At 46.7% G+C, this 27392-nt stretch overlaps 1 protein-coding gene across 1 annotated transcript in view; it reads right to left on the reverse strand.

Moving 5' to 3' along the window:
• Positions 1 to 26538, reverse strand: part of ADGRF5 (adhesion G protein-coupled receptor F5) — a 60038-nt gene extending 33500 nt beyond the window's left edge. Inside the window, exons 1-4 of the mRNA XM_077811528.1 lie at positions 26483 to 26538; positions 21049 to 21190; positions 954 to 1017; positions 215 to 385 (exon numbers count right to left, since the gene is read on the reverse strand). Coding sequence (XP_077667654.1) covers positions 215 to 385; positions 954 to 1017; positions 21049 to 21190; positions 26483 to 26538 — 433 coding nt within the window. The remainder of the gene's footprint in view (positions 1 to 214; positions 386 to 953; positions 1018 to 21048; positions 21191 to 26482) is intronic.
• Positions 26539 to 27392: the final 854 nt, after the last annotated feature.

Consider the following 27392-nt stretch of genomic DNA (forward strand, 5'->3'; position numbering starts at 1 on the left):
ACAGCCTTAGCTAGCTAAGAGCCATATGGCTTTTAGTTCATGCAGTAGAGGCTCATATGCTAAGCTTCAACGGTCTCAGGTTTAATCCTGCCCGCTGACAAGTGGAGTCTGTCGGCGTTACGTGTTCACTGATCGCTATGTGAAAATGTGAAGGCAATAGAATTATTGACAAGCCGCTGCATCGTGCAGGACATCAAAAGAGAGACCTCCTCACCTGTAGTAATATTGAGGCTTGAAATGTTCATTGCTGCATCTGAGGTGTTTATTATGACTGGAAAACTAAGATTCTTGAAATAATCTTTGAGGGATTCCAAGAGAGATGAATCTGTAGAAATGATCTCAATGTCAACCTTGTAGTCCACAGGAGAAAAGCCAAGTGCAGCTACTGAAAAGAAAAAGGATGGATGTGTTAGGGTTTATGATAATAACTGAAGACTTCCAGACTAGCACCTGTGCTGTCTATTCAACAAGAGCTGATGAGAGGTTTCACTGAGCCAAGAGCCAAGGTGGCAGCTGGGCTTCAGGCGAGGAGCTACATGAAGAGCTCTCAGTCCCCCCACACTGCCTCTCTTCAGTTGGTGGACGCGCTCCTGATGTGGACACGCCCACCGACATGAAGAGGGGAATGTGGATATAAATTAATTAGTGTGGTGGCTGAAAGTCAACCGAACATAGGTCGACTTAGGGCTGTAGCGTAGACATGCCCTTAGTGTGCAGTGGAGATATACACCAAGTGACCAAGGATAGAAAAGGGAGGTGGCATAAGCCATTCCTCAGGGGAGGAGCTACATAGTAAAATGTGTTCAGACACTTTCATCTTTGATTGGCCACAGGTTTGCACCACAGTGATTCACGTGCTTGATCATTGCCACTCGCTATGTCTAGGAATGACCCAAGAGACCTGTTCCCCTGCTACCTAAAGGAAACCTGCTGTAACGCCAGTGTTAACATACCCCGTCGCTTCTGCCTGTGCAGGTCTGTTGGGATGTTCTCTTCTATTCCATTTTTGCTGCCAGGCTGAAAAAAGAAGGCAGTTGTATGAGCTTTATTTTATTTTATTTATTATACCTGAGCTGGTGAAAACTGAGAGGACAATTGAACTCTGCCAGTTTGTACCAGCTAAGAGTTTGGTCCATCATCTTTTGTACATGCTTACACAGGTCAAAAGCAGCCAGTGATTTCATGCTAATGCACTTACATCTCCTTATTTTCTTCTTGTTATTACTGATTACTTGTACACTCCCCATAAGTGTGTCCCAGGGTGAAATTCACTCCTCTGCAGAGGCCCAGCACAAGGCTTCTAAGATGCTTGAGTCCAAAGACTTTATACATACATACTTTATAGACTGGATACATGGAAATTATCCCTGTCTCAAAGAGTTCACAATCTAATTTTAAACGTGACATGACCAATGACAGTACCACACAATCGGGGGGATGGGGCAAGGAGTGACAAGGGTTACAGTAATAAGATCATGCTGTTACTCACTATGTGATTATATTGAAGGGTCCATTCATTTTACTCTCATGATAATTTAACCCATTTTTTGTAGGTAAATCTTAGATCATTTTTGGTCATCATGATTTCTGATAGCAAAGTAATACTATGTATTAAAAGGTCAATGTGAGTAGGCTTGCTCCTGCTCTCATTAAAATTGATGGCAAAACTCATTGGCCCCACTACAAGGAGGACTGGGCTCATAATTATATGTGCACTATCAATGGAAATGTTTATTAAAGGGATATTGCAACTATGAGCAACCATGCAAGAGTTGTTGTTTTGTAACCTGAGAGCCTCCAGACTGTCAGACAATGAGAGAAAACCAACACACAGAATCCCATCTCGTTGTTATTACAGATCAGCTCAAACCAGCTCCTGTCCATCACCTGGAAGCTTTGTGAAAGCAGAACACTAGGGAAGGCTGTACCCGCACTCTAGGGACAAAATTGGGTGAAAGATGTCAACTTAGGGTTACAGAACTTCAAAATAAGCCTCCCCACTTATTTTTCTAAGGTTCTTCTACGGTTCTGGTATCTGAGCACCTCCCAATCTTTAATGGATTTCTCCTTACAACAGCCCATGAGGTACCAGCATTTTACCAGTGGGGAGTTGAGGCACAGAGACACTAAGTGACTTAAACAAGGTCACACTGGAAGCCTCCGGTAGAGGAGGCAATTGAATACAGGATCGCCAAAGTCCCAGGCTAGTGTCCTAACCACTGCACTATCCTACCTCTTGCCACTTTAACATTTGGCCATGAGAGTTTGAAACGCAAACAGTCATTTGTCTAAGCTGCTAGGGGAGCATGTGGATCAAGCAAGAAGACGCTGCCTATGAGATCCTCCCACCGAGTCTCCCTTGGGCTATGGATTCAGAAGATGTGTTAGGACTGACCCTGCTGTAGGACCTTTGAGGCCTGGTCTACACTACAGAGTTAGGGCAATGTAAGGTAGCCTACGTTGACCTAATAATGTCAGTGTCTACACTACAAGGTCCCTCCTGCTGTCGTAACTTGCCTGCTATGTCAACTGAGGGCTGATCTACACTACACAGTTAGGTCAACATAAGGCAGTTTATGTCGACCTAATTATTTCAGTGTCTACATTACAGCCTTGCTCCTGCCCATGTAAGTGCCCTCCTACACTGGCATAATAACTCCACCTCCATGAGGCGTAAGCCTTATGTTGGTGTAGTTAGGGCGATGCAATGTCTGTTAGACACTGTGTCCCTTACATTGGCTGTTGGCTGTCTTGTCAATTTCACGGTGGGAGCCCCACTGGTTTCTCTACCACCCCCGCAACCTCCCGCCAGCTGGGCAGCCTTGTCAATTTCATGGCTCACCAAGCTGTGAAATTGCTGATGCTGCCCTGCTCCCCAGGGAGAAGGCTGGGTGGGAGGAGCCAGAGCAGCTGGACCATGCTTTCTGGGGGTGAGAAGCCCCGGGTGGCTTTCCCCACTCCCAGCAAGTGGAAGGGGGGCAGCCCACTGGGAGCCTGTGGGGCTGCAGGGCTCCTGGCAGGGAGCTGCCAACAGAGCTGAGAGACCCACCTCTCAGCTCCACACACTGCCCCTCTTAGGTCAGCGGAAGCGCCCCTGGTGAGGATGCGCACCACTGACCCAAGGAAGGCAGTGTGGACATGCACCACGGCAGTAATTATTGCTGTGGCTTTAAGTCAACCTAATATAGGTCAACTTACATTTCCAGCGTAGACGTACCCTTAATAACTCCACCTTTGTGAGAGGCATAGCGGCACAGGAGCTAGCAAACAGAGCTGTAAACAGGGGAGTTTCAGTGGGAATTTGTAAGGGGAGTTTGTCTTGTGGTGCTTGTTTGGGGTTTGAGTTTGCTGTGGGTGGCGGTGTTTTGGTGTGGTTTGTGTTTCCCAGATTAACAGGATTTAGGTGGGAAGGCTATGACAGATACAGAGGCAGAAGTAGGAGTGACTCATGTAGTGGAAGACACAATGAAGATGACTGGATGTGGAAGCTGCGATATGTACATGATCCTGGAGGGGGTACCTGGTAAGAGTTTTGTCTGCATGAAATGCCGTCTGATAGAGTTGATGGAGGAAAAGATCCGAGGTTTGGAAATGCAGGTGCAAAGTCTGGTTGAGTTTAGAAAGGGGTCTGAGCAGATTATGGAGCAAAGACATGAGGTTTCGGAAGGGAAAAGCTCAGACTTGCAGATGGAAGCAGGACTTAGGAATTCTGAGGGGAGACTGGGTGAGGAAAGTGGTCAGTGGAAGCATGTGACTAAAAGAACCACACAGAGGAAAAGACGGGCTACTGAAGGAGAAAAAGAGCTTAAGAACAGGTTTGCAGAGTTGGAAAATGAAGAACGGGCTCAGCAGGTAGTCACTGAAGGTGGAAGGGCAAGAAAGACGAGAAGAGCGGCTAGTCCTATAGGAAAAGGGGAAGAGTCAATGGAGACTGCACCAAATATGAACCCCAGAAGGATACAGGATGGGTTGAAGAGGATTACAAGGGAGAATAGGAATGGAAAGAACTTGCAGCCAGAGGGAACAGGGGATAGACTGGAGAATAGCACCGTCACCAGGAAAAGGCAGGTCTATATGATCGGGGACTCTTTGTTGAGAAAAATAGACAGACCTGTAACCAGAGCTAATCCAGACAATAGAAGGGTGTGCTGTCTTCCAGGTGCTAAGATACGGGATGTAGACCTGAGGTTGAAAAGGATCCTAAAGGGAGCAGGAAAGAATCCCCTAATTATCCTTCATGTCGGAACAAATGATATGGCTAGATTCTCGTTGGAAAGTATTAAGGGAGACTATGCTAGGCTGGGGAAGACGCTTAAGGAAATTGAGGCTCAGGTGATCTTTAGTGGGATTCTGCCTGTTCCTAGAGAAGGGCAACAAAGGTGTGACAAGATTATGACTATCAACAGATGGCTTAGGCAGTGGTGCTATAAGGAGGGCTTTGGGATGTATGGCCACTGGAAGGCATTCATGGACAGAGGACAGTTCTCTTGGGATGGACTTCATCTGAGTAGGGAAGGAAGTAGACTTCTGGGATGGAGGCTGGCACAACTGATTAAGAGAGCTTTAAACTAGGAATTTGCGGGAGATGATTGGGAGATGTCCAGGTAACCTCCACGCTGGATTTTAGCATTGTGAGGGAAGAAAACGAAGTAAGAAAGGATACAGCCGTGGGTAGGAGAATGTATACAAGGAGGAAGGGCAGTGTGGATTTCAGTCTAATAGGTTATACTGGCTGTAGAATGACCGTGCCTAATCGGGTACAGAATGTGAGTGAGGCCAAACAGCAAAAATTAAGATGTTTGTACACCAATGCGAGGAGCCTAGGCCCTGGTCTACACTAGGACTTTAGGTCGAATTTAGCAGCGTTAAATCGATGTAAACCTGCACCCGTCCACACGATGAAGCCCTTTATTTTGACTTAAAGGGCTCTTAAAATCGATTTCCTTACTCCACCCTGACAAGTGGATTAGCGCTTAAATCGGCCTTGCCGGCTCGAATTTGGGGTACTGTGACACAATTCGACGGTATTGGCCTCCGGGAGCTATCCCAGAGTGCTCCATTGTGACCACTCTGGACAGCACTCTCAACTCAGATGCACTGGCCAGGTAGACAGGAAAAGAACCACGAACTTTTGAATCTCATTTCCTGTTTGGCCAGAGTGGCAAGCTGCAGGTGACCATGCAGAGCTCATCAGCAGAGGTGACCATGATGGAGTCCCAGAATCACAAAAGAGCTCCAGCATGGACCGAACGGGAGGTACGGGATCTGATCGCTGTTTGGGGAGAGGAATCAGAACTCCGTTCCAGTTTTCAAAATGCCAAAACCTTTGTCAAAATCTCCCAGGGCATGAAGGACAGAGGCCATAACAGGGACCCGAAGCAGTGCCGCGTGAAACTTAAGGAGCTGAGGAAAGCCTACCAGAAAACCAGAGAGGCGAACGGCCGCTCCGGGTCAGAGCCCCAAACATGCCGCTTCTATGATGAGCTGCATGCCATTTTAGGGGGTTCAGCCACCACTACCCCAGCGTGTTGTTTGACTCTTTCAATGGAGATGGAGGCAACACGGAAGCAGGTTTTGGGGATGAAGAAGATGATGATGAGGTTGTAGATAGCTCACAGCAAGCAAGCGGAGAAACCGGTTTTCCCGACAGCCAGGAACTGTTTCTCACCCTGGACCTGGAGCCAGTACCCCCGAACCAACCCAAGGCTGTTTCCTGGACCCGGCAGGCGGAGAAGGGACCTCCAGTGAGTGTATCTTTTAAAATACTATACATGGTTTAAAAGCAAGCATGTGAAAGGATTACTTTGCCCTGGCATTCGCAATTCTCCTGGATGTACTCCCAAAGCCTTTGCAAAAGGTTTCTGGGGAGGGCAGCCTTATTGCGTCCTTCATGGTAGGACACTTTACCACTCCAGGCCAGTAACATGTACTCGGAAATCATTGTACAACAAAGCATTGCAGTGTATGTTTGCTGGTGTACAAACAACATCCGTTCTTTATCTCTCTGTGTTATCCTCAGGAGAGTGAGATATCATTCATGGTCACCTGGTTGAAATAGGGTGACATTCAGAGGAGCCCGTTCCTGCTGGGCTGTTTGCCTGTGGCTGAACAGAAATGTTCCCCGCTGTTAGCCACGGGGGTGGGGGGGTTGAGGGGGTAGCCACGCGGTGGGGGGAGGCAAAATGCGACCTTTTAACGAAAGCACATGTGCTATGTATGTAATGTTAACAGCAAGGTTTACCCTGAAAGAGTGTAGCCACTGTTTTATAAAATGTGTCTTTTTAAATACCGCTGTCCCTTTTTTTTTCTCCACCAGCTGCATGTGTTTCAATGATCACAAGATCTTCTCCTTCCCAGAGGCTAGTGAAGATTAGAAAGAAAAAAAAATACACTAGAGATGAAATGTTCTCCGAGCTCATGCTGTCCTCCCGCACTGACAGAGCACAGACGAATGCGTGGAGGCAAATAATGTCAGAGTGCAGGAAAGCACAAAATGACCGGGAGGAGAGGTGGCGGGCTGAAGAGAGTAAGTGGCAGGCTGAAGAGAGTAAGTGGCGGGCTGAAGAAGTTCAAATGTGGCAGCAGCGTAATGAGAGGAGGCAGGATTCAATGCTGAGGCTGCTGGAGGACCAAACCAGTATGCTCCAGTGTATGGTTGAGCTGCAGCAAGGGCAGCTGGAGCACAGACTGCCACTACAGGCCCTGTGTAACCAACCGCCCTCCTCCCCAAGTTCCATAGCCTCCACACCCAGACGCCCAAGAACGCGGTGGAGGGGGCCACCGGCCAACCAGCCACTCCGCCACAGAGGATTGCCCCAAAAAAAGAAGGCTGGCATTCAATACATTTTAAAGTTGTAAACTTCTAAAGTGCTGTGTGGCATTTTCCTTCCCTCCTCCACCACCCCTCCTGGGCTACCTTGGTAGTCATCCCCCTATTTGTGTGATGAATGAATAAAGAATGCATGAATGTGAAGCAACAATGACTTTATTGCCTCTGCAAGCGGTGATCGAAGGGAGGAGGGGAGGATGGTTAGCTTACAGGGAAGTAGAGTGAACCAAGGGGCGGGGGGTTTCATCAAAGAGAAACAAACAGAACTTTCACACCGTAGCCTGGCCAGTCATGAAACTGGTTTTCAAAGCTTCTCTGATGCGTACCACGCCCTCCTGTGCTCTTCTAACTGCATAACCAGCAGCCAGGCGATTTGCCTCAACCTCCCACCCCACCATAAACGTCTCCCCCGTACTCTCACAGATATTGTGGAGCACACAGCAAGCAGTAATAACAGTGGGAATATTGGTTTCGCTGAGGTCTAAGCGAGTCAGTAAACTGCGCCAGCGCGCCTTTAAACGTCCAAATGCACATTCTACCACCATTCTGCACTTGCTCAGCCTGTAGTTGAACAGCTCCTGACTACTGTCCAGGCTGCCTGTGTACGGCTTCATGAGCCATGGCATTAAGGGGTAGGCTGGGTCCCCAAGGATACATATAGGCATTTCAACATCCCCAACAGTTATTTTCTGGTCTGGGAATAAAGTCCCTTCCTGCAGCTTTTGAAACAGACCAGAGTTCCTGAAGATGCGAGCGTCATGTACCTTTCCCGGCCATCCCACGTTGATGTTGGTGAAATGTCCCTTGTGATCCACCAGAGCTTGCAGCACTATTGAAAAGTACCCCTTGCGGTTTATGTACTCGGCAGCTTGGTGCTCCGGTGCCAAGATAGCGATATGGGTTCCGTCTATGGCCCCACCACAGTTAGGGAATCCCATTGCAGCAAAGCCATCCACTATGACCTGCACATTTCCCAGGGTCACTACCCTTGATATCAGCAGATCTTTGATTGCGTGGGCTACTTGCATCACAGCAGCCCCAACAGTAGATTTGCCCACTCCAAATTGATTCCCAACTGACCGGTAGCTGTCTGGCGTTGCAAGCTTCCACAGGGCTATCACCACTTGCTTGTCAACTCTGAGGGCTGCTCTCATCTTGGTATTCATGCGCTTCAGGGCAGGGGAAAGCAAGTCACAAAGTTCCATGAAAGCGCCCTTATGCATGCGAAAGTTTCGCAGCCATTGGGAATCGTCCCAGACCTGCAACACTGTGCAGTCCCACCAGTCTGTGCTTGTTTCCCGAGCCCAGAATCGGCGTTCCATAGCATGAACCTGCCCCATTAGCACCATGATGCATGCATTGGCAGGGCCCATGCTTTCAGAGAAATCTGTGTCCATGTCCTGATCACTCACGTGACCGCGCTGACATCGCCTCCTCGCCCGGTATCGCTTTGCCAGGTTCTGGTGCTGCATATACGGCTGGATAATGCGTGTGGTGTTTAATGTGCTCCTAATTGCCAAAGTGAGCTGAGCGGCCTCCATGCTTGCATTGTTATGGCGTCCGCACAGAAAAAAGTCGCAGAACGATTGTCTGCCATTGCTCTGACGGAGGGAGGGGCGACTGATGACATGGCTTACAGGGTTGGCTTCAGGGAGCTAAAATCAACAAAGGGGGTGGCTTTACATCAAGGAGTATTTCAGACAGGACTTCACCGAGGGTTCCAATAAGAAATGTTGCACCTAAGTTATTGTTCTTATTGGAACAAGGAGGTTAGTCTGGCCTCTGATTGATACATGGCTAGATTTACCTCGCTGCACCTTCTCTGTGAGTGACCACAGTGTGACCTAGAGGAATGAGTCCCCTAGACAGGGGAGGGGGGGAAGCAAATGAGTACAAAACAAATCTGATCTATTTCTTGTTTTGATCCACTCCATCTATCTTTTACATCTTTGGCTGGCAGCAGACGGTGCAGAAGGACTGCATGCCATCCACATCTCATGGCTGCTTGGCAGAAGATGGTACAGTACGACTGCTAGCCATCCTCATCTCTTGCCTGCCCGGCAGAAAATGGTACAGTACGACTGCTAGCAATCCGTATCATAGAATCATAGAATCATAGAATATCAGGGTTGGAAGGGACCCCTGAAGGTCATCTAGTCCAACCCCCTGCTCGAAGCAGGACCAATTCCCAGTTAAATCATCCCAGCCAGGGCTTTGTCAAGCCTGACCTTAAAAACCTCTAAGGAAGGAGATTCTACCACCTCCCTAGGTAACGCATTCCAGTGTTTCACCACCCTCTTAGTGAAAAAGTTTTTCCTAATATCCAATCTAAACCTCCCCTATCGCCTGCCTGCTCACCATAAGATGGTTCAATAGGACTGACTGCAGGACTAAAGAGAATGACCTGGTCAAGTCACTCCAAATTTAGTCCCTGCGCCCATGTCTGCCCAGGTGCTCCCAGCCGACGTTGCCAGGAGCACCTCGGACACGACGATGACAACTACCAGTCGTATTGCACCATCTGCTGCCAGAAGGCAATGGGTTGCTGCTACTGTGTAGCAATGCCATACCGCGTCTGCCAGCACCCAGGAGACATACGGTGACATTAGCTGAGCGGGCTCCATGCTTGCCATGGTATGGCGTCTGCACAGGTAACTCAGGAAAAAAGGCGCAAAACGATTGTCTGCACTTGCTTTCACGGAGGGAGGGAAGGAATTGTTATGTACCCAGAACCACCCACGACAATGTTTTAGCCCCATCAGGCATTGGGATCTCAACCCAGAATTCCAATGGGCAGCGGAGACTGCGGGAACTGTGGGATAGCTACCCACAGTGCAACGCTCCGGAAGTCGACTCTAGCCTCGGTACTGTGGAAGCACTCCGCCGAGTTAATGCACTTAGAGCATTTTCTGTGGGGACACACACACTCGAATATATAAAACCGATTTCTAAAAAAATGACTTCTATAAATTCGACCTTATTCTGTAGTGTAGACATACCCTAGGTAACAAAATGGAGGAACTAGAGCTACTGGTGCAGGAAGTGAAACCAGATATTATAGGGATAACAGAAACATGGTGGAATAGTCGTCATGACTGGACTACAGGTATTGAAGGGTATGTGCTGTTTAGGAAAGACCGAAATAAAGGTAAAGGTGGTGGAGTAGCATTGTATATCAATGATGAGGTAGAATGTAAAGAAATAAGAAGTGATGGAATGGATAAGACAGAGTCCGTCTGGGTAAAAATTACATTGGGGAAGAAAACTAATAGAGCCTCCCCTGGAATAGTGCTTGGGGTGTGCTATAGACCGCCGGGATCTAATTTGGATATGGATAGAGCCCTCTTTAATGTTTTTAATGAAGTAAATACTAATGGAAACTGCATGATCATGGGAGACTTTAACTTCCCAGATGGAGGACAAGTGCTAGTAATAAAAATAGGGCTCAGATTTTCCTAGATGCCATAGCTGATGGATTCCTTCATCAAGTAGTTGCTGAACCGACTAGAGGGGATGCCATTTTAGATTTGGTTTTGGTGAGTAGTGAAGACCTCATAGAAGAAATGGTTCTAGGGGACAATCTTGGTTCGAGCGATCATGAGCTAATTCAGTTCAGACTGAACGGAAGGATTAACAAAAATAAATCTGCAACTAGGGTTTTTGATTTCTAAAGGGCTGACTTTCAAAAATTAAGGAAATTAGTTAGGGAGGTGGATTGGACTGAAGAATTTATGGATCTAAAGGCAGAGGAGGCCTGGGATTACTTTAAATCAAAGCTGCAGAAGCTATCGGAAGCCTGCATCCCAAGAAAGGGGAAAAATTCATAGGCAGGAGTTGTAGACCAAGCTGGATGAACAAGCATCTCAGAGAGGAGATTAAGAGAAAGCATATAGGGAGTGGAAGATGGGAGGGATCAGCAAGGAAAGCTACCTTATTGAGGTCAGAACATGGAGGGATAAAGTGAGACAGGCTAAAAGTCAAGTAGAGTTGGACCTTGCAGAGGGAATTAAAACCAATAGTAAAAGGTTTTATAGCCATATAAATAAGAAGAAAACAAAGAAAGAAGAAGTGGGACCGCTAAACACTGAGGATGGAGTGGAGATCAAGTATAATCTAGGCATGGCCCAATATCTAAACAAATACTTTGCCTCAGTCTTTAATAAGGCTAAAGAGGATCTTAGGGATAATGGTAGCATGACAAATGGGAATGAGGATATGGAGATAGATATTACCATATCTGAGGTAGAAGCGAAACTCGAACAGCTTAATGGGACTAAATCGGGGGGCCCAGATAATCTTCATCCAAGAATATTAAAGGAATTGGCACATGAAATTGCAAGCCCATTAGCAAGAATTTTTAATGAATATGTAAACTCAGGGGTTGTACCGTATGATTGGAGAATTGCTAACATAGTTCCTATTTTTAAGAAAGGAAAAAAAAGTGATCTGGGTAACTACAGGTCTGTTAGTTTGACATCTGTAGTATGCAAGGTCTTGAAAAAATTTTTGAAGGAGTAAGTAGTTAAGGACATTGAGGTCAATGGTAAATGGGACAAAATACAACATGGTTTTACAAAAGGTAGATCGTGCCAGACCAACCTGATCTCCTTCTTTGAGAAAGTAACAGATTTTTTAGACAAAGGAAACGCAGTGGATTTAATTTACCTAGACTTCAGTAAGGCATTTGATACTGTGCCACATAGGGAATTATTAGTTAAATTGGAAAAGATGGGGATCAATATGAAAATTGAAAGGTGGATAAGGAATTGGTTAAAAGGGAGACTACAGCAGGTCCTACTGAAAGGTGAACTGTCAGCCTGGAGGGAGGTTACCAGTGGAGTTCCTCAGGGATCGGTTTTGGGACCAATCTTATTTAATCTTTTTATTACTGACCTCGGCACAAAAAGTGGGAGTGTGCTAATAAAGTTTGCGGATGATACAAAGCTGGGAGGCATTGCCAATTTAGAGAAGGACCAGAAAATCATACAGGAAGATTTGGATGACCTTGTAAACTGGAGTAATATAGTGAGAATTGTGATAGTGAGAAATTATATAGTGAGAAGTTTAACGTTATACATTTAGGGATTAATAATAAGAATTTTAGTTATAAGCTGGGGACGCATCAATTAGAAGTAACGGAGGAGGAGAAGGACCTTGGAGTATTGGTTGATCATAGGATGACTATGAGCCGCCAATGTGATATGACTGTGAAGAAAGCTAATGCGGTCTTGGGATGCATCAGGCGAGGTATTTCCAGTAGAGATAAGGAGGTGTTAGTACTGTTATACAAGGCACTGGTGAGACCTCACCTGGAATACTGTGTGCAGTTCTGGTCTCCTGTGTTTAAGAAGGATGAATTCAAACTGGAACAGGTACAGAGAGGGCTACTAGGATGATCCAAGGAATGGAAAACCTGTCTTATGAAAGGAGACTTAAGGAGCTTGGCTTGTTTAGCCTAACTAAAAGAAGGTTGAGGGGAGATATGATTGCTCCCTATAAATATATCAGAGGGATAAATACTAGGGAGGGAGAGGAATTATTTAAGATCAGTACCAATGTGGACACAAGAACAAATGGATATAAACTGGTCATTGGGAAGTTTAGACTTGAAATTAGACAAAGGTTTCTAACCATCAGAGGAGTGAAGTTTTGGAATAGCCTTCCAAATGAAGCAGTGGGGGCAAAAGACCTATCTGGCTTTAAGATTAAACTCAGTAAGTTTATGGAGGACATGGTATGATGGGATAACATGATTTTGGCAATTAACTGATCTTTAAATATTCATGGTAAATAGGCCCAATGGCCTGTGATGGGATGTTAGATGGGGTGGGATCTGAGTTACTACAGAAAATTCTTTCTTTGGTATCTGGCTGTTGAATCTTGCCCATATGCTCAGGGTTTAGCTGATCGCCATATTTGGGGTCAGGAAGGAATTTTCCTCCAGGGCAGATTGGAAGAGGCCCTGGAGGTTTTTCGCCTTCCTCTGTAGCATGGGGCATGGGTCACTTGCTGGAGGATTCTCTGCTCCTTGAGGTCTTTAAACCACGATTTGAGGACTTCAGCAGCTCAGACATAGGTGAGAGGTTTTTCGCAGGAGTGGGTGGGTGAGATTCTGTGGCCTGCGTTGTGCAGGAGGTCGGACTGGATGATCGTAATGGTCCCTTCTGACCTTAGTATCCATGAATCTATGTTGACATAGCTAGGTTGATGCAGTGGCAGAGTAGGCACTGTGTTGCTTGTGTCGACTTAAGTGGTCTCCAGGAGGCAGCCCACAATGACCCACTGTGACTGCTCTGGTTGCTATTTTCAACTCCTCTGCCCAGCAGCTAGGTACACAGGAACAAGCTCCTCCCCCCTTACAGGACTGCTAATTTTTTAATTTTCATTTCCTGTTTGGTCAGTGTGGAGAGCTCACCTAGCAACTGCCCAACTGAGCATGCCAGGCCCATGCTCCAAATGCACTCCAGCCTAGAGTACACAGGAGTTGGTGGATTGCCCGGATCTGTGGGGAGAAGAGCCTGAGCAGACACAGCTCAGATCTAGCTGTAGGAATGTGGACATTTACAAGCAGATCTCTTGGGTCGTAGGGGGAGAAGGGCTACTAGTGCTACTCGCAGCAGTGCCGAGTGAAAGCCAAGGAGCTGTGTCAGGCCAGAGGAGACCAGCACTGAGCACCCAGAGGCCGCAATTCAGCAGCATGCAGCATCTCCAGTGCGAGCCCTCTCCCGCCGCCCGCTCATGCTGCTGGGGGACAGAGACTCATCTGGCTCTGGCAAGGGAGTGGGGCCGAATGGATGGAGCCGGGGCTGGGAGTCTGGACTCCTGTGTTCTCTCCCTAGCTCTGGGAGGGGAGTGGGGTGTAGGGGTTGGGGGGCGGGGTATATCATTCAGAGATCATAGAAAGAGGTGCATTTGCAAGGCTACATTACTTCATTCACAGCATGGTTCAGACCAGGGTGCCAAAAACACAGTGGCAGGCACAACACAGGAAAGCAGCATACATCGCTGAGGGGTCATTATTAAAACAGTCTTTCAAAGCCTTCCTGAGCCATATAGCTCCCTGCTGAGTTCTTCTTATAGCCCTGGTATCTGGCTGCTCAAAATCAGCAGACAGCTGATCCACTTCCACCCTTCATGCGGCAGAAACTTCTCTCCCTTTGTTGCACAGATATTATGAAGCATGCAGCAGGCAACTATAACCATGAGAAAATCTTTTTTCACTGAGGTCTAACCTAGTGAGTAGCCCCTTCAAACGGCCAAAGGCACATCAACCATCATTCTGCACCTGCTGAGCTGATTGTTGAAGTGCTTCTTGCTGCTGTGTAGGTGTCTGGTGTCCAGCTTCATGAGCTGCGGGAGTAAGGGATAGGCTGGTTCTCTCAGGATCACTATGGGCATTTCAACTTTTCCAGTGGTGATTTTTGTGGTCCGGAAAGAAAATCTCTGCTTGCAGATTTCTGAACAGGACTGTGTTTTTAAAGATATGCGCATCACGCACCTTCCCGGCCCATTCCATGTTGATGTTGGTAAAAACATCCCCAGTAAGCCACCAGTGCTTGCAACACCATAGAAAAGTATTCCTTTCTGTTTATGTATTCTGTGGCAAGGTGGTCTGGTGCCAAGATAGGGCTATGCATGTCCTCTATTGCCCCACTGCAGTTAAGTAACCCCATTGCAGCAAAACCATCCAGTATCTCCTGCACATTGCCCAGAGTCAGAGTCCTTCTTAGAATCATAGAATGATTGCAGAAGGCAATCTTAGCAGAAGGCAATCAATGGTCCTGCAGACTTGGATCATAGCAACCCCCAAGGTGGATTTCCCAACTCCAGATTGATTCACAACTCAACGGTAGCAGTCTGGTGTTGCCAGCTTCCACACAGCGATCACCACTCGCTTCTCCACTATCAATGCAACTCTTATTTTGGTGTCGCTGCACTGAAGGACTAAGGAGAGCTCCTCACAAAGTTGCTGGAAAGTGGCCTAGTGCATACAAAAGTTCTGCAGCCACTGCTCATCAGCCCATACCTGGATAATGATGAGATCCCACCAGTCAGTGCTTGTTTCTCAGGACCAGAAACAGCACTCCACCCTGTTCATCTGCTCTGCGACTGCCAACAGCAACCAGGAATTGTTTGTTTCCATGACTTCCAGCTACTTGAAAGGAAATTGCCATATTCCAAGCAGCAGCTCCTTTGGTTGCTCTGGAAATACTGCAGGATCAGGTGTGTTGTGTTCACCATGCTCACCACAATGGTGCAGAGCTGTGCAGGATCCATGCTTGTCTAGAGATGGCAGATACATGGCTATGCTAGGCTTTGGAAAACAGGCATGAAATATTATGGGATGTAGCGAAAACTGCATCATGGGACGTTCACGCCATGTTCCCAGTCACCCCTGAGAGAATGTTTTGCCCCCATGAGACATTGCAAGGCCTTCCCATAACACCTGGTACTAGATTCTGGCAAGTTGCACCGTGGGATAGCTACCCATGATGCACTTCTCTCTGCATTGATGGAAGTGCTACTAGTGAGGACACACTCCGCTGACACAAGAAGTATAGTGTGGACATGCACAACTGACTTAGGGTATGTCTACACTATGAAATTAGGTCGATTTTATAGAAGTCAATCTTTAGAAACTGATTTTATACAGTCGATTGTGTATGTCCACACTAAGTGCATTAAGTCGGCGGAGTGCGTCCTCACTACCATGGGTAGCATTGACTTACAGAGCGGTCCACTGTGGGTAGCTATCCCACAGTTCCTGCAGTCTCCGCTGCCCATTGGAATTCTGGGTTAAGCTCCCAAAGCCTGATGGGGCAAAAACATTGTTGTGGGTGGTTTTGGGTACATGTCATCAGGCCCCCCTCCCTCCCTCCGTGAAAGCAATGGCAGACAATTGTTTTGCGCCTTTTTTCCTGGGTTACCTGTGCAGACACTATACCACAGCAAGCATGGAGCCTGCTCAGCTCACCGTCACTGTACATCTCCTGCATGCTGCAGATGTGATACTGCATTGCTACACAGCAGCAGCTCCTTGCCTTCACGACGGACGGTGCAGTAGGACTGATAGCCGTCGTACATCTCCTGGGTGCTCCTGGCAGACCTTGGTTAGGTTGATCAGGGGGCCTGGACAGACATGGATATTCTCCTCTTAGAGCACCAATGGGAGCCAGAGACACCAAGTCATTCTCTTGGAGATTTAGTCCTGCCTGGAATATCATGCGAGCTGGAGGCTTCTGCCTCAGGCTGCTCTCCCAGCCAGCAGCATCGCATGGTTGCACCTACTCCAGCCTATCCCTTGCTCCCATGGCTCATGAAGCCTGGACAGTAGTAAGGAGCAATTCAACTATAGGCTGAGCAAGTGCAGAATGGTGGTAGAATGTGCCTTTGGACGTTTAAAAGCTCGCTGGCACTGTTTGCTGACTAGGTCAGACCTCAGCGCAACCAACATTCCCATTGTTATTGCTGCTTGCTGGGTGCTCCATAATATCTGTGAGAGTAAGGGGGAGACATTTATGGCGGGGTGGGAGATTGAGACAAATTGCCTGGCATCCAATTTTGAGCAGCCAGACACCAGGGTGATTAGAAGAGCACAGCAAGGCGTGCTGCGCATCGGAGAGGCTTTGAAAACCAGTTTCATGACTGACCAGGCTTCGGTGTGACAGTTGTGTGTTTGTCCTTGATGCAAACCAGACCCCTTTGTTGATTTTAATTCCCTGTAAGCCAACCACCCTCCCCTCTTTGAAATAAAGTAACTATTGTTTTGAAACCATGCATTCTTTATTAATTAAAAAAACGAGATAACGGACAAGGTAGCCAGCATGGGGTGGGAGAGGAGGGAAGGACAAGGCCACATTGCTTATTGTAGCCACACTAAAAATAAAACTGTTTGAATGACAGACTTCTGTTGATTGGGCCATCCTCTGGAGTGGAGTGGCTGGGTGCCTGGAGCCTCCCCCTCCATGTTCTTGAACGTCTGGGTGAGGAGGCTATGGAACATGGGGAGGAGGGTAGGTGGTTATGCAGTGGGGGTCTGTGCTCTTGTTGGCTTTTCTGCAGCTCCAACGGACGCTTCATCATATCCGTTTGCTCCCCCAACGGATGCTTCATCATGTCTGTTTGCTCCCCCATTAGGCTCAACATCGCATCCTGCCTCCGCTCTTCGTGCTCACTTAATTCTTTCCTGGCCTCTGCAACTGAATGCCTCCATGCATTAAGCTGTGTCCTATCAGTGCGGGAGGACTGCATGAGCTTGGAAAACATGTCATCGTGAGTGCGTTTTTTTCACCTTCTAATCTGCGATAACCTCAGGGACGGAGATGATAGGGGGAACGTAGAAACATTTTATGCTCTACGATTCTGGGGGGACTTCATGGTCACCTGTGCTGCTGAGTTCGCCACGCTGATCAAACAGGAAATGAAATTCAAAAGTTCCCGGGCCTTTTCTTTTGTAGCTGGCTGGTGCATCAGAGTTCTAAGTGCTGTCCAGTGCAGTCACAATGGAGCACTCTGGGATAGCTCCTGGAGGCCAATACTGTCGATTTGCGTCCGCACTACCCCAAATTCAACCCAGCAAGGTCGATTTTAGAGCTACTCCCCTCGTTGGGGAGGAGTACAGAAGTCCATTTTAAGAGCCCTTTAGGTCGACGGAACGGGGTTGGTTGTGTGGATGCAGTCATTTTTAAATTGACCTAACACAGCTAAATTCAACCTAACCCCGTAGTGTAGACCAGGCCCTAACTACTGTGGTGGCTGTATGTCGACTTAAGTCGACGTAATTTTGTAGTGTAGACATACCCTGGAACAGGAATGCCAGCCAAGGTCTGAGGAGCCCAGTGGGGGACAGGGAGAGGGAACTGGAGCTGAGGATATGGGCACTTAGCTGAATTTTTTTAAAACCTTGGGGTCTAGTTTCCCCCACCGAATAGCAGGAGTGCAGGGTTTTATCAGCTCTATCTGGATCCCCTTCAGGGGAAGGACTGGTAGCATCCCAGTCAATTGAAAACTCTTTGCTTCAGTTTAGGTAGAAGATCAGCCACCTATTTCTCAGGCCATCACTAGCATGCTTTAGACAGGGGCATGATGGCACAAGGGACACAGAGTAGCCGAGTTCATGCAGGGGTCTGCCAAGTAGAGTACAGCATGTGTTATTTTTATATCAACCCTAGAATGCACTGGCACCGTTCCTAGTGATGGGCAAAAAAACACAAGTGGCGACACAGAGGCAGGAAGTTTGCATCTTCGCCAGTTTGTGGAACTTAATTCAAACCTTTATTTACAGTGCTGGTGAATAGCTTGGCACCCCTTAAGACACCTCATCACACAAAGGAACCATACGGTGTGTGATTAGAGCTGCTTCCTCCTCAGATTACATCAGTCCTGATTGTAAAGATTCCCAATGCATATTTTGCTGCACAAATAGGGATGCAAGCCTTTCTCCTGGCCAAATTTCAGCTTGAACAGTTACATGATGCTTACAAGTATCAGAGAGGTAGCCATGTTAGTCTGGATCTGTAAAAGTGACAGAGTCTTGTGGCACCTTATAGACTAACAGATGTATTAGAGCATAAGCTTTCGTGGGTGAATACCCACTTCGTCGGATGCATGTAGTGGAAATTTCCAGAGGCAGGTATAAATATGCAAGCAAGAATCAGGCTAGGGATAATGAGGTTAGTTCAATCAGGGAGGATGAGGCCCTCTTCTAGCAGTTGAGGTGTGAACATCAAGGGAGGAGAAACTGCTTTTGAGCTTTTGATGCTTACCTAAGTCCACTTCCTCCCTCAGTTTGAAGCTATAGAAAGAAGTCTTAAGTTCCTCTCCTAAATGATTGTGGTTTTGCTGTTCACTGTTAAACAACTGCCACGTTGCGCCAAGAAGTGGCTGCAATTCAAGACCTGGTGTAGTTGGCTTGTTTGCAAAGCATTTTGGGACCCTTCTGGATTGCAGATGCTATATAAATATTAGGTGTGGTGTATTGAAAAGTGGGTAAAAATTGCAAGCTGTCACATTAAATCCTAAAGGGTTGCCTGGTCCTACTTGCCCCTAAGGAAAGTGTGTGATCTATGTCCTCTGCAGAAAGCCAGCCTAAAGCAAGGTGCGGTGAGTTGGGCCTCTCTGCTTTAGGGAGCAGGTGGCTTTGTCTCTCGCTGTTTTGAGGTTCTTGTCTTAGGGTTCTGGATTCTAAAAAGTAAAGCAGTGTTACATCACAACCTTCCTGAAAGAGCACTTTATGGTTTTTATCTATCTTTTTTGTGTGTATGCTGTGAACATAACCTAGGATATCAGATATTTTTGTTCAATATACGCTCTCCACCCAAAGCTCTGTGGTTAAGGAACGGCTTGCAAAAATAAAACAAAAAGAGACACTTTCTCCCTCTTAGTCATCAGCTGTAGGAAGTGATGTGCTGGTGGAACCAGAGAGCTGATGCTTTTAGCTCCTGATCTTGGACAACCTATTACCTCAGTAAAGCCGCTAGAACAGAAGGGGGGGGGGAAATCACTCCTCATTACACTAAGGTAATCAGGTTTAGTGTGGGGAAATATGTAGGGTTCAGGGGGAGAATGAAATTCAAAAGTTCCCGGGCCTTTTCTTTTGTAGCTGGCTGGTGCATCAGAGTTCTAAGTGCTGTCCAGTGCAGTCACAATGGAGCACTCTGGGATAGCTCCTGGAGGCCAATACTGTCGATTTGCGTCAATGCCCCAACCCAGTCCACCAACAGCTGTCTATGATAACCCCTCTATGCAGAGATTCCCAAACACGTTCTAGCCATTGGCTCCTCCTCCATCTTGTTCCTCTAGGTTCTTCTCTGCTCCATTGTATTCAGTAACTGGTGCATAGTCCATCTCAGTGGTGCAAAGGGGGTGGAGAGGTCGGTCTCTCTCTCTCTCTCTCTTTCTCTCTCTCCTTAAAACTGCTCCAGTGAAAAACAAACCCTCTCTCTAGGCACTCTTTCTCCAAAACACAGTGGGAATGGCAGGTTCCCATTGCACATAGGTGATCTGGAAGTTACAGGCCGACACAAGGGGCTTCTGTGCCCTGTGTGTGGTGCTGAATCAGATGAGGATCTGCACAAAAATGTGTGCTGCGGGGTGTGTGTGTGTGGGGGGGGGGGGTCTACTGGCCGAGAACCCTACAGTGGGGTCACAACTGGCCACAACTACTTCTCCCTGTGGGCTATCTTCATCTTATTATTTATTTCTAGTGCAGCTGTATGTTGAGGCCCCACTGGAGATCAGGACCCCATTGTTCCAGGCCCTGTAGATACACAGACAGAGTAAAAGGCAGCATCTGCCTTAAAGAGCTTATAGTCTAAAGAAAGGAAGTATTATGTGGTCTAATCATTAGCATACTGGATTGGCAGACATGGGTTATAGTCCTTCTCCCTACCCTGACCAGTTGTGGGACCTGGGGCAAGTCATTTCACTTCACTGCTTCTCCTCCCACCCTTTGTCTTGTCTATTTAGACTGTAAGCCCTTCGGGGAAGGGGCTGCCTGCTACCATGTGTATGTCCAACACCTAGCACCCTGGGGGCCTGTAGGTGCTGCCATAATAAATATTATCCCTATTTGCCAGGTGGGAAATGAGACACAGTAAAAAGACATTTTGCACAGGAAGACAATGGAAGAGGTGAAAATTGAACCCAGATCTGAGTCCCAGCTCTGTTTTAAACAGGAGACACCATTATCACAGCATCTGATGCTTTTGTCCAAGAGATTGCCCCAGCGCCTGCTTTCAGGGTACCAGGAACCGGATTTTTGTTCACACAACTATTGACATAATTCCCACCGAAGCATAGCTCACGGGGCGAGCATTTAAACCAAGCTATCTAAGCCACTGATAGCCTAACATGGTAAGAAGGTAGGAAATATGACATCTTGCTCAGTTTACACTGAATGTGTTGAGTTAGGGCTTTACTTACTGGTCGCATTGGGTTATTTCTGCAGTCAGTGGAGCAGGCCATTTAGCTGTCTATGCATTTATAAAGGATGGCTACATTGCAAAATCCAGCAGCTCCTCAAGTTGTTCTCATTTGACCCAGTGGACAGGGCACTATAGGAGACCTATGTTCAGATCCTGGGTCTCCTGGCTGACCTTGGGCAAGTCTTTATGGGAATAATGACACTGATCTCCTTTGAGGCCGATGGAAGGAAAAGTGCTATATAAGAGTTAGGCATTATTATAAACCAACTGAAAACCACCATAAAAGTTACTTACTGAGTGATGGATGAATGGATCAAAATTAAGTTCAAAATTAACTTCCATCGACGCGTGGGTAGATGTGGTGACAATTAGAAGTAGGAAGCAGAAGACTTTAATGCCCAGGGACAGCATTTCACCCAATACTTTATTGCAGAACCTGAATGAAAAATATAGCAAAAGGTTAGGAATTTTTCTATCTCCTACCACATGACTTTGTCCTTCAACTCCCTTTCCCAGGGTATCCTAGCCCTAAAAGGCTCCCCAGCTTTTTTTGTGCTTGTAGTACTTCTCCCTAAAATGTGCCCAGCTCTGAGAGCTCTGCTTCCTGCCAAGGGAGAGAAAGGGAATCCTTTCATTGTTGTTATGCATACTGGGGAGCACCTAGAGGTGCTGTTCAGGGATTGGCAGGTGCTGTACACAATGGATAAAGGAAAAAATGGTCCCTGCCCCAAAGAGGTTACAGTCCCAGGACAAGACGGAGTGTCTGGTTTTTACCAGCAAAGTGCTATGAGTGCCATTCTCATGATCAGCATAGCAGTTACTAGCTTGTTGAGACAGTGTGGTCTCATGGGTAGAGAAGTTGAGTGGGACTCAGGACTGCTGGGTTCTATTTCTGACTCTGCTGTGCACCCTTGTCTGAGTCACCTCACCTCTTGCTTTGCTTCTGTTTCATCTGCCACTCTTTGGATATGTCTATACTACCCACCGGATTGGTGGGCAGCGATCGGTCCAGTGGGGGTCGATTTATCATGTCTAGTCTAGACGCGATAAATCGACCCCCGAGTGCTCTCCCATCAACTCCTGTACTCCACCACCACGAGAGGTGCAGCCAGAGTCGACCAGAGAGCGGCAGCAGTCAACTCACCGCAGTGAAGACACTGCGGTGAGTAGGTGTAAGTACGTCGACTTCAACTACGTTATTCACGTAGCTGAAGTTGCATAACTTAGATCGATTTCCCCCCACCCCGAGTTTAGACTGGCCAAGTCTTGTTTATTTAGACTGTAAGTTCTTCAGGACAGAGACTGTTTCTTACTGTGTGTGTGTGTGTGTTTGTACAGCACCTCGCACAATGGAGCCTCTAGGCATTACTGTAATAACAACAATAATGTTCAGGAACAGTGAGGAGTTTCAAAAAGGTCTCAGCTTCAAGCTAGAGTTTATATTCATCCCTACATACAGGATGAACATAAGGCCGATGCACCACTTTCAACGCGGTATGTGTCCGGATCTTCTTCCTGGACAAGGAGGAAATGAGCCAGCTTTCCTAGAGAAGCCATTTGTAAAATAGAGAAGGATGGCATTGTGAGGGGCAGGAACAAAACTCACTCCCAGTACAAAGGGACAGGATGTGAATGAAGATACAAAAATTAAAACCCAGCAATTTTTCAAATTTCTAACACCAAATATGTTGGGTTCATTTAATCAAAAAATTGGAAAAACATCGAGGAATTTTTTTTTGTACAAATGTTTGTTTCCTTCTAAAGGCTCTTTTCATGGGGGTGGGGGCAAAGCTTTTCTATGAAAGAAATGAGCAACTTATTTTCTTGCTTACACCAGTTTACATCTATACTAACTCCACTGACTTCAATGGCCTTACTCCTGCTCTACACTGGAGTAAGCAAGAGGAGAATCAGTGTAATCGTAATGAGTTTGGAGCTATTGGGCCAAATTCTGCTCTTTTGTTGTTGTTGTTTACTATTTGCATTACTGTTGTACCTATGAAGCCCAGTCAGGGACCAGGGACCCATTGTGCAAAGTCATGTACAAACACAGAAAAAAAGACAGTCCCTGCTCCAAGGGACCTATTATCTAAGTATAAGAAAAGAGACAACAAATACACCTCTACCCCGATATAACATGACCCGATATAACACGAATCCGGATATAATGCGGTAAAGCAGCGCTCCGGTGGATCAAAGCAAGTTTGATATAACATGGTTTCACCTATAACGCGGTAAGATTTTTTTGGCTCCCAAGGACCACGTTATATCAGGGTAGAGGTGTAGATAGAGCCTGATGGGGGAGCCCAAGGAAACAATGACAGGCAGTGATCTCTGCACACCAGCAGCCTAGCAGTTGTTAGCATCAAGGCAAAAGAGATTTCTGAGGAGAGAATTGAGGGTGGATAATGAGGTCGCTTTGCAAACGTTTACGGGGCACCTCTCCCAAGTGCGAGGATCAGTGTGGGATAAAGTACGAAGGCACTTGTTTGATAATTTAATAAGTGGGCAATGGACATTGGCATCATGGGCCAATTGGCAGCAGGAGCTGACATTTCCATAGTAAATGAGAGATGGTAGGTAGGTTAAGGATAAGCTGTGAAGGGGGGGCCCTGAAAGTGAAGTCAAGTAGCTTATGTCTGACCCAATAGAAAAGGCCAACCAGCAGAAGGATGCAAGAGAGGGGAGACACGGTCAACGTGTCAGGCTACAAAAATGATCCTTGTAGCAGCCTTCTGAGTGGATGTGAGAGGGGCAAGATTGCATTTGGCAAGGCCAGAGGGAAGGATGTGGCACTAATTGCAGAGTCAGATGACGAGAGCCTGGAGGACAGTTTGAGCTGTGTGGATGTATAGAAAAGGCTGTATCTTGGTGGTGTTCTGCAGAAAGAAAATTTAGACGTAGCCTGGTATCAGGACAGAGATCTGAGCTGAAGATGTGACCCAGGTGATGGGCCTGAGTGACAGGCAGGATGGTGGTGCTTTCCATAGGGCTTGAGAAAGGAGGATGAGGGAGGGTTTGGGGAGAAAGATTACAAGCTCTGTTTTAGCCATGTTGAGCTTGAACTGACATCCCGGAGGAGAAGTCAGCGAGACAGGCTGAGGTTTTAGTTTAGATAGAAGGAGGCAGGCCTGCAGTACAGAGGTAGATCTGTGAGTTGTCAGCACAGAGAGGGCAGTTCAATTTGTGTTTGTGGATGACATTGCTCAGAGATAAGCTGTAGATGGAGAAGAGAAGGGACCAAGGGCAGAGCCCTGAGGAATCCCTACAGAAAGCTGGAGGTGGGGATAAGGAGGATCCTCTGAAGCATTTGATGAAGGAGTGATTAGAGAGGTAAGAGGAGAACCAGGAGAGGATTGAGCCACAAAAGCAAAAGGAGAACAAGATTTCAAGAATAAGACCATGGCTCGCTGTGTTGAAGTGACTGACAGGTCAAGGAGGATGAGGGTGGAGAACGAGTTCTGAGATTTAGCTAGGAAGAGATCATTACAGCCTTTGGTGAGAGTGGTTTCAGTGGAGTGCTAGGGTTAACAGCTGCATTAGAGAGGGTCTAAGATGGAACTGGAGGAGAACTCCAGACAGTGATTGTACGTAGTGCAGTCCATGAGCTTAGAGATAGAAGGGAGATGGGGAAGTGGTTGGCGAAGCAAATGGGGGCCAAGGGAGGTTAAGATGGGAGGACTACAGCATGTTTTTATGGGGAGGGGAAAAGCCAGGGGAGAACGAGAGGTTCGGAAAAGAGTATGGGAGAGACCAGGAGACAGGATGGGGTCACAGGGGCACATGGACAGATTACAGTAGGAGAGCAGCCAAGAAACTTCTGTGTCTGTGACAGGGAAGAAGGAGGAGAGAGTTGTAGGAGGCAAAGGAGGAAGGCGGGCAAGTGAGGGGAGGGGGAGATTGTGTCCTGTTTTGCCCATTTTCTCTTGGAACAAATTGGCGAGATCCTGTGTGGAGAGAAAGTGGAGGCAGGAGGAGCAGGGGGTTTGAGGAGTGAGTCAAAGGTGGTAAAAAGGCAGCTGGGATTGCAGGCATGAGATCTGATTAAGGTGGAGAAGTGGACTTGTTTAGCTAGGAAGACAGCAGAACTGAAGGAGGAGAGAATGAATTTGTAGAGTAGGAAGTCAGGCTGGTTATGGGATTTCTGCTTGAGATGCTCCTCGGTGTGAGGGCAGGAGCAGAGGAAATGGATGCTGGAGGAGAGCCAGTCACATTGATGTAAATCCAGAGTAACTCCACTAGAACAGCTCATAATGGGGTTACTTTGGTAAAACAGAGGTGGGGCCAGTGATGCTCAACTATATGGACCCCTTGCCATTCTGTCCTATGGATGGCGAGGAGCTGCTCTCCCGAGTGAGACAGTACAGTGAGGTGTACGTTTTAATTATACAGTATATCTAAACAGGTTTCTAAATTTATCTTTTAATTAAACAAATTGTTTCAGTGCAGGATGGTACAAAGAGCTTTCATATGCTTTCTTGCTTGCATATGAAAGTGTAGTAAGAAAGATTATTTTCCTGCTCAACAAGTGCATTGTTTTGATATTCTCTATTATGTTTCCTTCCAATACATTACATTTTACAGCATGCCATTAATAACCATAGATCGAAAATTCCCGGGATTACACCAAATCTGAAATTAAGCAAAAATTAAGGCAATGGTATACAAGCAAGTTAATAGTGCTATTGGTTATCACAGCAAAAGTTGCCTGTCACATCATATCTTTTGTGCTGGGATAGCATGAAATGAAACAGCACAAAAGTATTATTTCTGCAAAACATGAAGCTTCTCTCTCAAGCAGCCTGTTGGGTCTGTGGTAATGCCTCTGTAGGTTTGTGTTTCAAGGTAGCTTTTAAGTGATCTCAGCACTGATGGTGTTTTATATGAGCATTGTAAAAAAACAGTGGATAGAGGTAATAAAACTTTTCTGAGCCACTGTGTCAGCATGACACATATAATGAAAGAGACTAATGCCCTTGGAGACTGAGAGCATGATGGGAGAACATAGTAAACTTCAGTAATTTCTTTCTTTCTTCTTTCCCCTACCCCAGACATTCCCTGACCCCCGGAGTTGTTTAGATCTAACTCTGCTTAGTCTTGCCCCAAGGCAATTAAAACAAGGTCTAAACAATCTCTAACTCCTTTAATTTTGGGTTCCCTAGTCCTTCCTACTTCCTCTCACAAACTTTATTTCTGTGTTTCTCGTATTGTGAAGGCAGGCAACTAAAGTCCTAACAGAGTTGGGCAGAAAGTGATTTCTTGAACAAAATTTCTGCAAAACCAAAAAGTTGCATCTGTCAGAATTTCCAGCAAAACATGGCAGCTGTTCACTGCAAAACCGGGAACTAGAAACATGAGCTCCTTTTTGATTTTCAGCAACCAACACTGATAATCCAACAACACATCCAACATTTTCAAGAAAAGCCAGACAGTTTCCACCCATTAGAACAAACCCCCAGTTTTAGGTTGAAAAAATTTTTGGTGGGAAATATTCAACCAGCCCTCACCCCAAAGTTGATGCAGATGCCTTGGCTGGAAAGGTGTCTGTACTCTTTCATCCACACCATCTGTAAGCTGCAACAGCTCATAAAGCAAGAAAGACCCAACGTTGCTGCTAGCTCTGTCTCCTGCACTACAGCATAGAGGTTTGCTGTCAAGTCACTGGCTGAAAACAAATTTGGCTTGAGGATACAAAATAACCATAGAAATCATACACCAGGGAACCAACCTGAGCTGGGAGAGGATAGTCTGACTTTCCATGAGCTGAGAGCCGCTCTTCTTCATTCCCAACTTCGGAGAGTTTGTCAGAAGCGTCGCTGAGTCTTTAAAGTGCCTCTTACAAACCCAGCCTAATGTTTCTTTCAGATGAAAAGGCTGTAAATGAAACCCAGGTGTGTAATCTGCTTTACCTGTCCGGTTTTCCCTGTGGAAAGCTCCCTGAATTCAACTCACGCTTCCACTAGCTGTCTTGCCTGCTCCCAATGCAGGATGTTCAATGAACTGGCCGAGTTGTCATTACTGCATGGAGCATGGCTGGGGTTTGTGGCTGGGACTCCTTTCGAAGCAACCTGAGTGGCATTGTTATAGTAGACAATACACCAGGCATTTTAAGGCATTGTTTCCTGGTACCTCTTACCAAGTAACTATTATTTTTTTCCCTACACGTGACCCAAGTCTCCAGCCCCTTTTCTGCACATTGCTCCAGCAAGTGGCCTAACTTGTTCTGACAGCATTACTCATACTGTTTGTTTGGATTAAACAGTGTCATGAAAGTGGTAACTAACTTGACAAACATGAGGGCTGGCCAGCTGCCCTTGGGTGCTCTTCTTTATGAAATTGCAATGGAATGATATTTACCACCTTTGATTTAATCGCCAAGGGGAAAGAATATGAATGTTACTCTGATATGCCAGCAGGCTGGTTGCTTTTCAGAGATTCACAGAGTTCGAGCAGCCCCATATGTAACAGGAATATTTACAGGTACCTGATACATAACAGCATAATTGCAGGCTGCGATGCACTACTGTCAGCAAAGCCTATGTTTAACAATGGCCTAACCCCAGCCTTCCCAGGGGCTCATGCTTTTAGGGAACAGGTTGCCAGGTGCTTACAAAGCTCTGCCTAATGTATACACAAAA

This window comes from Eretmochelys imbricata, chromosome 3 (assembly GCF_965152235.1).
Source record: "Eretmochelys imbricata isolate rEreImb1 chromosome 3, rEreImb1.hap1, whole genome shotgun sequence".
Taxonomy (NCBI): domain Eukaryota; kingdom Metazoa; phylum Chordata; order Testudines; family Cheloniidae; genus Eretmochelys; species Eretmochelys imbricata.